Source organism: Penicillium crustosum (genome assembly GCF_028827405.1).
Source record: "Penicillium crustosum strain IBT 35664 chromosome Unknown utg000004l_segment0_segment0, whole genome shotgun sequence".
Taxonomy (NCBI): Eukaryota; Fungi; Ascomycota; class Eurotiomycetes; order Eurotiales; family Aspergillaceae; genus Penicillium; species Penicillium crustosum.
The window spans coordinates 3,589,924-3,605,589 of NW_026623125.1; the positions used below are offsets into that span (position 1 = coordinate 3,589,924).

Sequence of the window (15,666 nt, forward strand, 5' to 3'; positions counted from 1 at the left end):
AATTGTGCTCCATTATTAGACTTCTTGGCTTATTGGCCGTAGAGATTCGTGGATTCGTATATATAGTATGTACAAGGTATCTTAGATGATCGGAATGTGCACAGTGGTATGGTATGCGTGGTCCGAATGTCTCAGCTGGCTCCGAGAAACCATCATCACCGCACAAGGTTCTGAGCATCTTCCAAGCGCATCTCCTCGGTCAAGTACCGGACAACACTCTCATAACCAGCCATATCCCCTTTACGCAGTAGAACCGATATTTCAACATTCAGCGGCGAATCCGGATTCGGATACCTCAAAAGCCACTGAATAGACTTGAGTGTGGTCTGGAGAGTCATAACCGCAGACCATTCCTCATCCAAGAGTGAAAAACAGAGTTTGCCATTCTCGAAGTCGATGTTTGGGTGGATTATCTTAGTGGTGAAGTGGATGGTCGGCGGCTTGAGGGGGTATTCTGGCGGGATTGCAATGTTAAGGTGCCAAAGTCCACCTGTTGCCGCATTAGATTGACTGGAATAACCACAGCAGGCAAGTTGGGGTTCGTGAGCATACCCTCGTATGGTGTATCATCTGGCCCCTTCAATACGGCTTCCCAGAGCAGAATGTCATCTCCATCGACCGGCCGGAGGTACAGGTAGGTTTCATTTTCCGGTTCCTTAATAGAAGCCTTCAACTCTGCCCTGAGTCGGGACATCGCAGAAACAGAAGAGGCCATGTAGAATGTAGTAGATTCTATAGATTAGATGTGTATGCTGTAGTTGAAGTGCACCCCCCTCACGGAGTTGGGAAAGTCGGTCGGCACTGCGATCGCCGAGGTTGGGGAAATTCTGCCCGACCCACCACCCATGGATCGATCATCCTCTCACGTGAAATTGCTTTTGGATTGGCTCTCCTGCTCTCCTGGTCCCGAGGTCATTTTCAGTTTTGTCTGTTTGTTTAGTCTCTGTTAATTGATCATGCGCACTTCTCGCACTTCCAGGGACACTGCCAAGGTGCTGGAGGCACTCACACCCCCTATCCGACGACAGACGCGTAACTCCAATGTGAACGCTCTGAAAAGTTTCACCTACGACGAAAATGCAACTCCGACCGTCAAGGCAGAGCCGAAGACAGAAGATGTCTCCGTAGCGCCCAGTCTGTGTCCCGTCAAAAGCGACGATGAATCTTCCCTTTCCGAGGCCGACACGGCCGATATCGAAGACCTCCTTGAACCGCCATCGAAGCGCCGAAAACGTAACGCGAGCCCCCCTAAATCCGCGATCCCTCAAGCAAAGCGCAAGTCCTCGCATACCCCGCAAAGTCATTGTGAAGGATGAGCCCGACCAAAAGCCGCCAGCGGCACCTAAACAAAGACGACTCCCGGCCCGAACAACCCGCGACATCGACGGCTCTGTTAAGGTCGAGCCCCCGTCCAACTGGGAAACAATGTATGACATCGTGAAAAGGATGAGGGCAGCCAACCCGACTGCACCGGTAGATACAATGGGCTGCTCGGAGCTATACTGGCGTGCCTCGTCACCAAAAGACCGTCGATTCCAGACCCTCATCGCATTGATGCTCTCATCCCAGACGAAAGATACAGTCACCGCGGTAGCGATGCAACGCCTTCACACAGAACTCGGAGATGGCACTGCGCCGGCTGAAGATATCAAAATCAAACAAGAAGACCAAGATTCAAAACCTGTCGACAGTACCCTCAACCTAGCCAACATTTTAGCGGTGGATCCAACGCGACTAAACGAATTAATCCGCACAGTCGGCTTCCACAACAACAAAACAAAATACATCAAAGCGGCCGCGCTGATATTGCGAGACCAGCACGGCGGAGATATCCCCTCAACCCCGGATGGCCTCATGGCGCTTCCGGGTGTCGGACCGAAAATGGCTTACCTCTGTATGAGCGCAGCATGGGGGAAACACCTGGGGATCGGTGTTGATGTGCATGTTCATCGCATTACCAACCTCTGGGGTTGGAATAAAACCAAGACACCGGAGGAGACGAGGAAAGCGCTGCAGTCGTGGTTGCCAATTGAAAAGTGGCATGAGATTAATAAGTTGCTTGTTGGGCTCGGGCAGACAGTTTGTTTGCCCGTCAAGCGTCGCTGCGGAGATTGCGATCTGGCTGGCTTAAGGCTTTGCAAGAGTGAGATTCGGGGCCTTGAGCCGACAATGCCGAAGGTTAAGAAAAGTCCTGAGATTGATGAGCCCAAGGTCAAGATTGAGGCTCTTTGATTCCAATTTGTCTGCCTATGGATTACTGGTCGAATTTATACAGTCCATCCTTCCCTGGATGAGAGAACGTGGCTCCGGCGCACCTGCTTAATATGGTTTTCCTATAATGGTCCGATATAATTATTCTTCGTCACATAAACTCCGGCCTCTGGAAAGGTGTGGCTTGGATCATAATTATCTCCAAGGCGCACGGGCCAAACACCGCTAATCTCTCTTTGATGCGACCTTCTATGATTTCTTTGTTTGGAGGGTTTTGTCTACTTGGGTAATCACTGGCTGGAGGTGCTCTATTCCTGAATTATCGTTGCCGCCATTGGCCCTCAGGCACAATTTTCGGCGGCTCACCATCGCCTGTCACAGGCGATAATAAGCCAAGACAAATTCGATTTTTCGAGTGCTAGGACTGACCCCCTTCTCGCTCGCCAGTAGCGGCTTGCTTGAATGTGATTCTCTATACGGACGCTCTAACGACCGGGTATATGTCGGAAGATCTGTTGCGAAGCATTATTGAGCGTTTCCTTTTGACTTAGGGACATTTCACTGTAAGATCTTTTAGAGACTGATTGATTGAGGGTAAAGGACTTACTATAGTCTGTTGCAGATGGCTGTCTTTCACCCTTGTTTGATATTGACTTTTGCATTTAACTCACGTTAAAGGGTGGGCTTCAATCCACCTGGAGGCATTTTAGATGCGAAGTGATAGGAGACTAGTTCTAGAAGGTCGCAGCAGGAGATATCTACTAGGTTAAAAATTTATTCGCAGCGGTTATAGATATCTGTTATATATCCAAGTAGCATACCAAATCCGACAGAGCATTGGAAGCGCATCCAAGCCTATTCATTTTGCCAGTAAATCAGGACGATAATATTTGAATATATCGGATGCTAGTACACCTGAGGATAGCATTGAAGCCTGCAAATCTACAGCCAATCAAATACTGACATCGGCGATAAGCGACTTGAAGCTTCTTTATCCCCGGTCCCTCCCCGAACCAAGCTCCAACCACCAACCCGTGGAAGTCCATCGGCATCAACCAAACGGAGAACCTCCAATCCATTTATCAGACCACCCATTTACTCTCCAAATATCTCAACTCTAAGCTCCACACATCACGCGCCGCTCAAAATGCCCCCTCCAACCCCAATCCCAATCCCCCTCTTCGCCTCAACCCAACTCACCCTCCTCCACGAAGAACACGCCGCCGAAGTCTCCTCCTCAAAACTTGCCAGCACAGCTGCATCGGTCTCCCCCGCAACCCGTCGAACCCTTCAAGCGACCGGCTACGCCCTCACAGGCCTCATCCTCTCACAATGCCGAACTGGTCTCGGCGGCCGCGTCGTCGGCGAGTTCGCCCCGGACCCAGCAGTCGCGTCAGAAGAGTCCCGAGCTGCAGATGGAACGCCTCGTCTTGGGTCACATGGGATTCGCGTCGGGGATGTTGTGAGAGTTAGTGATGTGGCGGGGGCGGGGAAGAAGATCGGCGGGAAAGACAAAGATAAGGAGAAAGACAAAGATGCGGAGAAGGGGGTTGAGGGCGTTGTTACGCGTACCGGTGATCGCGCTGTGTGGATTGCGTTTGGGCGGCAGGGTGGTGGGGGGATGTCGAAGGAGGATGATGAGGCTGTTGAGGAGCTTTGGGGGAAGAAGGTGTGGGCTATTAAGCTTGCTAATGATGTTACGTACAGGAGGTATGTTGGTCGGAGTTTTGGATTTGGAGTTCGATTTTGATTTAGGATTACTGGATGAGCTACTGACTTCGGACTAGGATGAGACAAACTATGGAGAAGATGGTCAAGATCATTCCGACTGAGTACTCGCATTTCATGCGCGTTGCGTTTGGGTATACGACGCCGCTGCAGCCGGATGCTGAGGCTTGTGGGCCTGTGGAGTTTACTGACCCCACGCTAAATGATTCACAGAAGGATGCTATTCGGTTTGCATTGGCTTCGCGCGATATTGCTTTGATTCATGGTCCGCCTGGGACGGGAAAGACGCATACGCTCATTGAATTGATTTTGCAATTTGTTCAGCGGAACAAGCGGGTTCTTGTCTGTGGACCATCAAACGTTTCTGTTGATAATATTGTGGAACGACTGGCCCCCAAGAAGGTTCCCGTTGTGCGCATCGGGCATCCGGCTCGTTTGCTTCCTTCTGTCCTTGAGCATTCCCTTGAAGTTCTTACACAGACCTCCGATGCTGGGGGTATTGTGAAGGATATTCGCAAGGAGATTGATGAAAAACAGGCCAGTATTCGCAAGACTAGGTCTGGTCGCGAACGTCGGGGTATTTATGACGAGTTGAAGCTGCTCCGGAAGGAGTTCCGGCAGCGCGAGTCTAAATGCGTGGATAACCTAGTGCGCGAGAGTAGCGTGGTATTAGCTACTCTTCACGGGGCTGGAGGCCACCAACTTAAGAACCAGAAGTTCGATGTTGTGATTATTGACGAGGCGAGTCAAGCCCTCGAAGCACAATGTTGGATTTCACTTCTAGGTGCAGAGAAAGTGGTCCTTGCCGGTGACCATCTGCAATTACCACCTACCGTCAAATCTACTGGACATAAGTCTAAGGATGAAGCTTCCAAAGGCACCGATGAAAGGACAGACAGTGACACTGAGACATTAAAAGGTGTCTCTCTTGAACGCACATTATTCGATCGTTTATTGGCCCTGCACGGACCGGGGATCAAACGCATGTTAACCACCCAATATCGCATGCATGAGAAGATCATGCGATTCCCCTCTGACGAATTATATGAGGGCAAGCTGATCGCCAGCGACGCGGTCAAAGCCCGTCTACTGATCGACCTACCATACGAGGTAGAAGGCACAGACGACACGCAGGAACCCCTGGTATTCTGGGACACGCAAGGCGGGGATTTCCCCGAAAAGGCAGAGGATGAGATCAGCAAGAAGGGCGCCTTGCTTAGCGACAGCAAAAGCAACGAGATGGAAGCCATGGTCGTTGCTAGGCACGTGGACAATCTGATTGACGCGGGTGTCAGACCCGAGAGCATTGCCGTGATCACCCCTTACAATGGGCAATTGGCGCTACTGTCGCGGATGTTACGGGAGAAATACCCCGGCCTTGAACTTGGCAGTGTGGATGGATTCCAGGGCCGCGAGAAAGAGGCCGTTGTGGTGAGCTTAGTGCGCAGCAATGGGGAACACGAAGTGGGGTTCCTTGGCGAGAAGCGACGATTAAATGGCATGCTTTCCCCCTTTTTTCTTCTTGCGGGTGTTGTCCTCTGTACGGAGTACCTGCAGGGCATTTGATATATTGCTAACTATGCTGCATGTAGTTGCCATGACGCGGCCTAAGCGGCATTTGTGTATTTGCGGAGATTCGGAGACGATCAGTCAGTAAGTGCGGGATGAGCCATTGAGCCATTGAGCCATTGAGTTTGAGAGTTTAATGCTGATCAATTTCCTTTTTTTGTTTTTATAGTGGGAGTAGCTTCTTGAAACACTGGATGGATTTCCTGGAAGAACACGCCGACTTACGATACCCCGACGCTGGAGATTTGCTATAGACCTCGGGAATTTTCGGTGCAGATCGAGAAGCCCCATTTGCTTGTTCCAGAACCATGTCGATCTCTTAGAAGCGGCATAGAACGGGATATTCTCCAAGGTTAAATTTAGTCCCGGGTGCACGGCCTATGTAAGGGATGACCAGGGGGATAGACCTAACTTAAACAACTCAAATACTTTTCCCTCCCCCAAAACCATTTGGGAGACGCAGATAAGGTATTTTGAAACGTCCAGTTAGACGATCATTTCTGCAAATGAAGTGTCGGAGATGCATTTCCCAAAACAGAATAGGGCGGACTCTTTTTCTTTCTCCCGCCAATCCAGGAATGAGGGACAGCCACGGCTGAGGGGTTGTGTTGGCACAAAACAAAACAGACGTGGGCTAATGGGGCAACTGATGAGCTGATGGGCTGCTAGACTCATGGGCTAATCGAAGTTGAAACTGTTGAAACTGTGTCGTGTCACTTTGAGTTAGTGCGGATAATAGCATCTGTGTTTCAGAAACATTCCACTTTCCTTCGTTTCGGTGTGTGGAAGGTGAAGTAGAAAGTAGAACATAGGTAGAAGGTAGAAGGTACAACATATAAACAATATACATAACAAATCATTCTATGTTTGAATATCCGATTCCACTTGTTCCCTTTGCCTACAAAAGTCGGCTGTGGCGTGAAGAACTCCCGCTGTGGGGATAATAGCTTTCTCTCTCTTTCGCTCTCCTCTCCTCTTTTCCTCTCCTCTCTTGTTTCTCCCTAATCTCCAACTTCTCTCCCCTTTGTTTTTTTTTCTCCCCACTCAACCTTTGTCCTTTTTTTTTCTCCATTCTCTCTTTGTTTCTTATGAGACTGGCAAACCGGAACAACTGTGATCATTATGTTCTTGATCATATCCGACACTGTATGTTCCGTTTGTATCACCTTGGTTCTTCAGCTAACATGCGTTTGATAGCTTTCTACAGTCTCAGTCGACTAAATCCAGCCTTTATTCGAATTCGTTAATACCCTCTGATACCCTTGGATATTTATTTTCCGACACTCGCTTGAAATCTCTCTTTTTTTTTCCTTTTCTTTTGCGCCATATACCCATATTGCTTGTAATGATCAGACTCGATATCTTACCCGTACCTTCTATGCCCACTAGTTGTCCATTGCGACTTTCAATACCCCGTCGCCATGTCAAGACAACCACAATCCATAGCGAGCGCTGGCAGCGAGTCTGTTCGGAGTATTCCACAACGATCTTCTCCCCGCGAAGAGCGCTCCGGCTCGAACCCTGCATCTTACATGGGAGACAATGATGATACGGCGCTGCCATCAATGGAATTCCACTCGCAATGCCACTCCCAGCCGTCTATTGCCCATCGCCGAACGGGGAGCACCTTGAAAACGGTCATGCGCAAGATCTTCAACCGCAAAAGACAAAGTCAGGCCGATGAACTGGAGGAGAACCCATACGAATCCACTTTTGCGATGCCACCGATGCGAAAATCAGGACCAGCGAAGGGAAAAGCATTGTTGGCGGTTCCGCCTCCTCTGAATTTGAATTCACACCGGGGCAGTCCACTCTCGGCGGAGAACCTGCAGCTCGCAGAAACACATCTGTCTCCGCTTCTGTCTCCACTATCTCCCCTTTCCTCTGCAACGCTGCGCGATTCAATGCCGGGTAGCATGCAGCCACGCCGAAGACGAGCGACTCTTCCTAGCGTGGTTTTTTCAGACGATGAATCACGGTTTGCCGTGGCGTCAATAGCAGTATCCGATCCGCAAGAGGATAGGAGCCATATCCCAGAGCGCAGACACAGCTTGCTCTCCCACCGCCTATCAAGGAGCACAGATGCATTGCGCGAAATGACAGATAACGTGCCAGAGATCATGACAGCTTGGCCACAGCGCACATCATCCGCGCCTAGGCCAGCTTCGGTTCCTGACTCGCAATCCCCGCCGTTAGATGAAAGCTCTAATAGTGGACACTCGGGGCGGCCCTCATCGGGGACAACGGTAACCAGTGTGACCCGAATGTCCGCCGAACCATCTTTGATGGAAGTCGACCCAGCACCACAACAACCCAGCCTCCCATCGAACCTCGCAAGTCTAGTCAACACGATGCAGCAAGATGACAGCGTCACCCTGGAACAGCGGTTGACTACACTCGAAGTGAAACTAATTGATTTGGAATTCGCCATTGCGCGAATGCAAACCAACGGCCCCGAAAACCCCACCGAAAAACCATCACGCCCCCGACACCCTCCTTCAGCAGACTCCTTCCCTCCTCACATGCGCAACAAACCCACCGCATTCTTATCCTCAATCGACCGTGACGATTCCCCAAGCCCCCTCCCAAACGTCTCCACCCGCCCCTCCAGCACAAACACAATCCGCGCAGACACAATGGCCCCGCGCACCCTCCGCCCCGCCCCATCCGCCTCATCCCTGTCTGACTACCAAGGCGTTTCAATCGAGCAATACAGCACGCTAGTTACGCTCCTGCGTCGTGAACAAACGGCCCGCAGAAACCTCGAGACACAAGTCGGCAGTTTGCGCGATGACATCCGTGATCTGCAGCGCGCAGCTCTTGGGTCCATGCAGTCGGGTATAAGTGTGGGCATGGTGCAGCCCGCGCATTCCACGCAGTCGCAGCAGTTCCTGCGCTTCCGTCGCGCACTAGATGACTCTGATAACTCTTCAGCGCTGAGATCAGATGATAAGCGCACCGGTATTGATGACACCGACTCCGATTGGGATCGGTCAGATATCTATTCCCGTGATGATCCGTTCGGTCCTCCGAAGTGGGAGCGTCAGCGGGTTGTCACCGCCCCTATGATTTGATTTCATTTTTATGTTGCACAATATGCAATTTTTTTTCTACCGTATTCTTTCTAGCGGGTTTCATTTTTTTCTCCATATATTCTAGACTGCCTAAATGGGTATGTACCCTAGGCTTGTCGATTCTTTTACACATGTCAATGCACCATTTCGGATTCCCAGGGGCATCCCCGCGACAGGATCGCGACTTTGACCAAGGCCACTGCGCTGAGCTACATGTGAAGTGCATGTCCGCTCTCTCGTCTCATGGAAAGGGACAGATATGACAGATTTAGAGTTGCACATGCAAACGCACAATTTGTGACGATTGGCGCTATCTCGTACCCTACCAACTTTAATGTCAATATACTATATTTCTCTATTCAAGACGATCCCTGTAACTACCGTGGATATCAATGCGTACCCCACGATGTAGGACGCCTTATCCATGCCGTGCATTTCTCAGCAAACTATACCCACGCCGCTAACAGTGCAGATCAAGGACCACCGCGGGATGCCTGATAGCCCACTTCGCTGACGCCTGTCCAATCACCCATCTTCCATTCCAAAGCTCCCGTATTTGTAGGTTTGTACCCCTCTGTCTGACTCCCCGACGTCGGACAAACAGTCATTGTCGTACTAATCACCGGGGTTCCATGCCACCACATACGCCCATGTGGCTGCTTGATGCATGCATACACTACACCCCGCAGCCTTATCGACATACAATCAGTAAAAGTATCTGACAAATAAAGAAAACTATTTAAACTCGAACCCCAATCATCAATCTAATCCTATCCCATCCCATCCCAACTCCAATCACCAAACATGTCACCCAAACCAACAATAACAATAATCGGTGGCGGAATAGGCGGCCTAACCCTCGCAGCCGGCCTCCACCTCCGCAAAATCCCAGTCCAAATCTACGAAGCAGCCCCAACCTTCAAAGAAATTGGCCTAGGAATCTCCCTAGGCCCAGCAGCCTACCGCGCAATACCCCTAATCCACCCCTCCATCCAAAAAATCTACAACTCCCTCATAACAACCCACGCAGACAGTCCAGGCTACGAAGAATACCTCCAAACCTGGTTCGAGCTCGTCTGGGCAACAGGCGCACAAGAAGGTGATGTCCTAATGGATCTGAAAGCATTACCATCCGGCCAGACGGCGCTGCGAAGAGCCGATTTCTTAAATGCGCTTGTTGAGCTTGTCCCTGCTGACATCGTGCATTTCGGGAAGAGGTTGAGTAGTCTTGTTGAGAATGAGAATGGGGTCGTGTTGGGGTTTGAGGATGGGGAAGTTGTTAATGCTGATGTTGTTGTTGGTTGTGATGGTATTCGGTCGAGAGTCAAGGAGTGTATGATTCCGATTGAATCGTTGCGCACGAAGCCTGTTTATAGTGGGATGTATGGGTATCGGGCGGTTTTGGAGATGGGGGATATGATTGAGGCGGTTGGGGAGAAGAGGGCGCGTGTTGCGACGATTTATGTTGGACGAGGCGTTTATGCTATTTCGTATCCTATTATGCGGGCTCGATTGGTCAATGTTGGGATTTACGTTTTGAGTGATGAGGATTGGGGATATGATTCTTGGGTTAGGCCTGCGAGGAGGGAGGATATTGAACGGGATACGAGGGATATGGGGCGGTATGTGAAGGCCCTTGTTGAGGTATGTTTTACCATTCTAGTTTCTTTTTTTCTGGGTGTCGAGTTACTTACCTTGTGTCTTAGCGTATGCCTGACCCTTCTCAATGGGCCATCTTCGAGCACCCACATATCTCAACCTACACTCGCTCCAAGGTAGCTATACTCGGCGATGCGGCGCATGCATCTACGCCGCACCAGGGTGCTGGAGCTGGTCAGGCTATTGAGGATGCACATGTTCTCGCGGAACTATTGAGTGATTCCCGTATTAGCTCTGCTGACCATGTTGTTGCGGCTTTCAAGGCATACGATGATATTCGTCGGCCTCGGAGCCAGAGGGTTGTTACTAGCAGTAAGGAGAATGCGGATATCTTTTGTCTATGTTTTGATGGGGTTCGCGATGATCCGGTGAAACTGAAGGAAACGCTTAATCAACGTCTGAAGTGGCTTTGGGATCTCGATGTGCAGGATCAGGTTGAGCGTGCCAGGGACAAGATGGTTGAGTATTTGGGTATCCCAGTAACATTCAAGGATTGATTATATCGAAATAATGAAATCTTCACTTGGTGCGATCTTTGTTCCGTTGTATCTATCAAATGACAGTTGATACCTTCCAATGAGCAGCTTGGCAGAGTCCGTCTCCGTATAGTTCATTGGTATTTGAGCCAAGCACGCCACGTATTGGGCTCTGGAGCGAGGAAATATCTGCCCGGCATAAGAAATACATATCGTGCCTCAAATATTGTACTTCCGTTCAAAAAAACATTCACGCCCCTTCAAAGTACAAGAACTCTAACATCTAAGCCTCCTAGTCTAATTTAAAACGTTCACTAAGCCCATATTACATCTGGCGCATAGTTATTCTAAATCTGGGATCAATCAACATGCAGCCCATAATCTTGGCATCGTGGCTTATTCGCATCGCCTCCATGGGGCCGGCGCACGATATTACCCGATTAGGTTATGGATCGCCAGCCAAGAGCGGCGTTGGCACTTATTATACTTCAACATCGATTTTCATTTTCAGCTATTCAGACACCGCCATACTCCCTTCTCGTATGCGACAATCACTGCTAATTCATTAGCTGGGCTTTATTTCAGCCTGACTCAATGGCGTCTTTGGCTTATTGGAGACGAATATATAAGTAGACAATGTAGGTCAACCTATTTGTTTCCATCACATCCGACTCACCCAGCACCCAATCCACCGAAACAAGATGTACTTAACAGCTTGGATCCCGCTTTTGCTCCCACTTCTTGGAACAAGCGAGGCATCAAACCCGGATCTGAATTTCTTCAACCGCCGCCAGCTGCCCGATGAACCCACGGGTGTGAAGACCATCCAGACTGGAAATAATGTTACTATTCGCTACAAGGAGCCTAATATCTGCGAGACTACCAAAGGTGTCAAGTCGTACTCGGGCTATGTGGATCTTGCACCAGACTCGCATACTTTCTTCTGGTTCTTTGAGGCCCGGCATGAACCAGAGAATGCACCGATTACCCTGTGGCTTAATGGGGGACCTGGTAGTGACTCTTTGATTGGATTGTTCCAAGGTATATCGTACTTGAATATATGGGAAGCTAAGCTAATTGAGTATAGAACTAGGACCATGTTTTATCAACGAGGAGCTGGAGACATACCTTAATCCCCACTCGTGGAATGAACTTTCGAATGTTCTCTTTATATCCCAGCCCGTGGGTGTCGGTATGATTCATATTCCCTGTTTAAATCTCAAGGAATCACTTCGCTAATATTGCTACACAGGGTTCTCGTATGCCGAGAAAGCACCGGGCTCTTTTGACCCTATTACCGGATCTTATAAGAATGCTTCTTATGGGGATGTCGTCGGCCGCTACCCCGTGATAGACGCTTCAGATATCAGTAAGTGATCCAGTTTTGATCCCATGGCCCGCTATCTAATATTGTCAAGCTACGACCGATCTCGCCGCTGAAGCCACTTGGGAGGTAGTTCAAGGGTTCCTTTCTGGTCTACCAAAAATTGACTCAAAGATCAACTCGCGAAGTTTTAACCTCTGGACTGAGAGCTATGGAGGGTAAGTTTATCTTGAACAGTACAGCGGAAGCCTGATCTAACATCTTTCTTGTTGCGTTCAGTCATTGGGGTCCTGCTGTAAGTGTGACCAACTTGGAATGATACTTTACCTATCTGACTAGTATAGTTCTTCGACCACTTCTATGAAGAAAACCAGAAGATTGCAAACGGTACCATCGACGGTGTTCAGCTCGAGTTCAATACCCTTGGGATAATCAATGGCCTCATCGACCTGGGTATCCAATCGAGTTTCTATCCCGAATTTGCCGTCAACAACACCTATGGAATCCAAAGTGTAAGGGCTCATATAGTTCAAGTGAGACATCCGCTTACAAAAGAATCATGCATAGGTTAACGACACGGTATACAATTACATGAAATTCGCTAATGAAATGCCAAAGGGCTGCCAGACTTTGATCGCAGTGTGCAAAGCCACGAAACGAGCTTCAATCGCAGACCTCTCGCTTTGTTCCGAGGCTACAAACATGTGTCGCGATAACGTTGGTATGTCTCGACTCACATCGCTCTTTCCTTTCTTTTCATAGCTTTCTCACACTTTCCTACAGAGGGTCCGTACCATTTCCTCAGCGGACGTGGAAGCTACGATATCCGTCACCCTACCAACGACCCAACCCCTCCAAAATACTACCTTGAATACCTCAACCAAGCTTCCGTACTAGACGCCATCGGTGTCGACGTAAACTACACCAACTCCAACGCCGATATCCTCTACTCATTCACACAAACCGGAGACTTCGCATACCCCAATTTCCTTGAAGACCTAGAAGCCATCCTCTCACGACCTGTACGCGTTGCACTGATCTACGGTGACGCAGACTATGTCTGTAATTGGTTTGGTGGCGAGGCAGTCTCCCTCGCGACGGAATACGAACATTCAAAACAGTTCCGCTCCGCTGGATACACACCATTTGTTGTGGATGGGAAGGAGTACGGTGTGACTCGCGAATATGGTAATTTCTCGTTTACTCGCGTCTATGATGCCGGTCATATGGTGCCGTTTTATCATCCTGCAGCATCGTTGCAGCTGTTCAATCGTACTTTGAATGGTTGGGAGATTGCGACTGGTGAGGAGAGGATCAAACCGGGTGCTGGGAGTCACGGTCCGGCTAGTGCTACGCATACGCAGTCTTCTGTGGCGCTTCCTTCTTCGACGGTGAGACCTTCAGCTTCGGCTTCGGTGGCGAGGCGACGGTGGTCTTGAGTGCCCTTTTAAAACGAATATATGTCTATTTTGTGGTTGAGAGGAATTCAGTATTGTATTGTGTTGGAATGCAATATCTTATGAAGGATACATACTTCTAGTTGATACCGTCATGGATAAGAACTATATTTCTTCCTAAAATTCGAGGTCAACCTAGGCTATACAAGGAATTATTTGTCTTTAATACCGTACAATGAGCAGCTGCGTGTGTAACGTCTGTCCTTCTCTGTCTTCGGCGATACAAGACTGTAATGATGAGCTCTAACTTTTCTGGCTACTGAAATTTTCGCGAACTATGTCTATTTACTAGCTATTAAAAAGAGAAGAAAGAAGCAATTTAAGATGGCGGAAATCTGGCGGTACGACAACATGTGGTATTGTATGGTATGCTTTGTACAAGCTATCTTACAACACTCAGTTATCGCTGGTGTGTCCATTGTCGACGAAATACTCATAGTTCCAATAATCGCCCTGAGTCCCCTGTCCCCCAATAGTATCATTTCCACCGAACTTCCAAGACCAGTAGGATGAGCCCTGGCCATAGTGGTGGAAAGCCTTCAATCCATAGTTCAGATTTTGCGCACGCAGTGAAAATGTATTGTTGTACAAAGCTTGGATAGACCATTCTCCAACAAATACGGGGAACTTCTTGTCACCAGTCATCGTCCTGGCATCGGAATGCAAGAACGATGGAAGATTTAAAGAGGTGGTGTTTCGGCCGGCGAAGTAGTAGTTGTGCACGTCGAAAATCAGATTCTCGTGGCCAGTGAAGTTGCCGGACCAATACTTCTCGTTCTTGAAACTTCCCTGGAACATGACCGGAATTTTGCTATTCACACTAGCCACACGATCAAGCACAGCATGGATATACTTCAAGATCCACGCGGCGCCCTTATCAGAAAGAGCAGCAGGGGTTCCAAAAACCGCCTGGTTTCGGTTATCGGTTGGTTCGTTGATCGGTTCGAGAGTGTAAGACTCTGGGTGACCGGAGTTTTGGATGAATGAAATCATAGCGTCAATGACTTGCATCGAGTAGTCGAAATTGGTCTGATTATGGAACCAACCCCAATGACCCTCAGCTTCGCCCATGGTATGTCCATTGATGCCACCAGGAAGCCCATGCACATCGACAATAATATGCATTCCATGCTTTTCAATGGCGTATGTGGCGATGTCATTCAGGTATGAAGTCTGGTTGCCCGAGTAAAGCTGGGAGCCCGGGAGTTGGATCCATGCCGAATAGGTGGTAGGAATCCGTAACAATGTGATTCCTGAGCGGGCTAGCTTGTCGATCTCAGATGTTGTGATCCAGGTCGCGTAACGCTCCTCCAAGACTGGCCCACATTGGGAGCCTAGGTTCTTGCAGAAAGTCCATTCGTCTGAAGCCCCTCCAGAATAGGTATTCCACCAAGTAGGATCGATGTTGGGTTCTTGGACGAGCCAGCCTCCGAGGTTCACGCCATTTGCTTTGAAGGTCTTCCAATCAACATAATCGGAGGCCTCTACCTGACGGCTTGGTTTGCCCCAGGCACGAGAAGCAAAAATCGACACAAGAGCAGCTGTCTTCCAGAGCATGATGAAGGAGTGGTGACAGAGAAACAAAAATGATGCTGTTGTTTTCTTTCACAAAATGTCCGTGCGGGATCGAGATTTTATATCTCGCAGGCCTCCATTTTTACCAACTACGCTACCGAGTTCAGGGTTTATCTGTGTACGCTCCACCACACCCGTGGAGTTTTACATAAATTGCTAGTTTCGATCTACCGCCACTGCCGTTCTAATTTCCCTGAGAATTCATTCTAGCTCCTCAATCTGAAAACTACTGCGGTCTGCCCTCGGGTTGACCGAAACCTAAAACGCATCGCTCGGATTTTCCGAGACTCTTGAGATCAGCACTAATCCCCATAAATTAGGTATAGACTTAGGTGCTTCCAAGGTTCATAGTTCATCATCATTTTACGATAGACTATATGAAACAAGCAGGCTCCGCCCAAGGATAATCTATGATTTCCACTGTTATCCAAAAACATATAGACATTTCACCGCAGCCCTCGATTTGATACGAGTCATCCAAAAACAAACAGACATTTCATCGCAGCCCTCGATTTGACACGACTCGTACAAACTCAGCACTTTGCTTCTTCAGTACCCCGGATGTGAGAAAATAGCACGCGCACCCCGCACCC

General features: G+C 49.1%; 7 protein-coding genes across 7 annotated transcripts; 5 read left to right on the forward strand and 2 right to left on the reverse strand.

Annotated features, from left to right (window-relative positions):
- Nucleotides 1–155: 155 nt before the first annotated feature.
- Nucleotides 156–715, reverse strand: pex4 (putative ubiquitin conjugating enzyme (UbcJ); the record flags this gene model as incomplete). Its single annotated transcript, XM_056878136.1, has 2 exons — nt 156–490; nt 553–715. 2 exons carry the CDS (start codon nt 713–715, stop codon nt 156–158), a joined length of 498 nt encoding a protein of 165 aa, XP_056726716.1.
- A 241-nt stretch (nt 716–956) lies between these two features.
- On the forward strand, nt 957–2,232 carry N7487_010407 (endonuclease III domain-containing protein; the record flags this gene model as incomplete). The annotated part of the gene is made up of 2 exons (XM_056878137.1): nt 957–1,233; nt 1,301–2,232. The coding sequence occupies 2 exons, from the start codon at nt 957–959 to the stop codon at nt 2,230–2,232; spliced, it is 1,209 nt and encodes a 402-aa protein (XP_056726717.1).
- A 1,126-nt stretch (nt 2,233–3,358) lies between these two features.
- Nucleotides 3,359–5,762, forward strand: N7487_010408 (putative DNA helicase; the record flags this gene model as incomplete). The annotated part of the gene is made up of 4 exons (XM_056878138.1): nt 3,359–3,921; nt 3,999–5,479; nt 5,532–5,592; nt 5,678–5,762. 4 exons carry the CDS (start codon nt 3,359–3,361, stop codon nt 5,760–5,762), a joined length of 2,190 nt encoding a protein of 729 aa, XP_056726718.1.
- A 1,167-nt stretch (nt 5,763–6,929) lies between these two features.
- N7487_010409 (uncharacterized protein) lies at nt 6,930–8,582 on the forward strand (the record flags this gene model as incomplete). Its single annotated transcript, XM_056878139.1, has 1 exon — nt 6,930–8,582. The coding sequence occupies one exon, from the start codon at nt 6,930–6,932 to the stop codon at nt 8,580–8,582; it is 1,653 nt and encodes a 550-aa protein (XP_056726719.1).
- Nucleotides 8,583–9,386: 804 nt separating this feature from the next.
- On the forward strand, nt 9,387–10,738 carry N7487_010410 (uncharacterized protein; the record flags this gene model as incomplete). The annotated part of the gene is made up of 2 exons (XM_056878140.1): nt 9,387–10,226; nt 10,289–10,738. 2 exons carry the CDS (start codon nt 9,387–9,389, stop codon nt 10,736–10,738), a joined length of 1,290 nt encoding a protein of 429 aa, XP_056726720.1.
- Nucleotides 10,739–11,418: 680 nt separating this feature from the next.
- Nucleotides 11,419–13,480, forward strand: N7487_010411 (uncharacterized protein; the record flags this gene model as incomplete). The annotated part of the gene is made up of 8 exons (XM_056878141.1): nt 11,419–11,758; nt 11,805–11,909; nt 11,970–12,086; nt 12,136–12,259; nt 12,321–12,336; nt 12,386–12,553; nt 12,609–12,762; nt 12,825–13,480. The coding sequence occupies 8 exons, from the start codon at nt 11,419–11,421 to the stop codon at nt 13,478–13,480; spliced, it is 1,680 nt and encodes a 559-aa protein (XP_056726721.1).
- Nucleotides 13,481–13,894: 414 nt separating this feature from the next.
- Nucleotides 13,895–15,055, reverse strand: N7487_010412 (uncharacterized protein; the record flags this gene model as incomplete). Its single annotated transcript, XM_056878142.1, has 1 exon — nt 13,895–15,055. One exon carries the CDS (start codon nt 15,053–15,055, stop codon nt 13,895–13,897), a length of 1,161 nt encoding a protein of 386 aa, XP_056726722.1.
- Nucleotides 15,056–15,666: the final 611 nt, after the last annotated feature.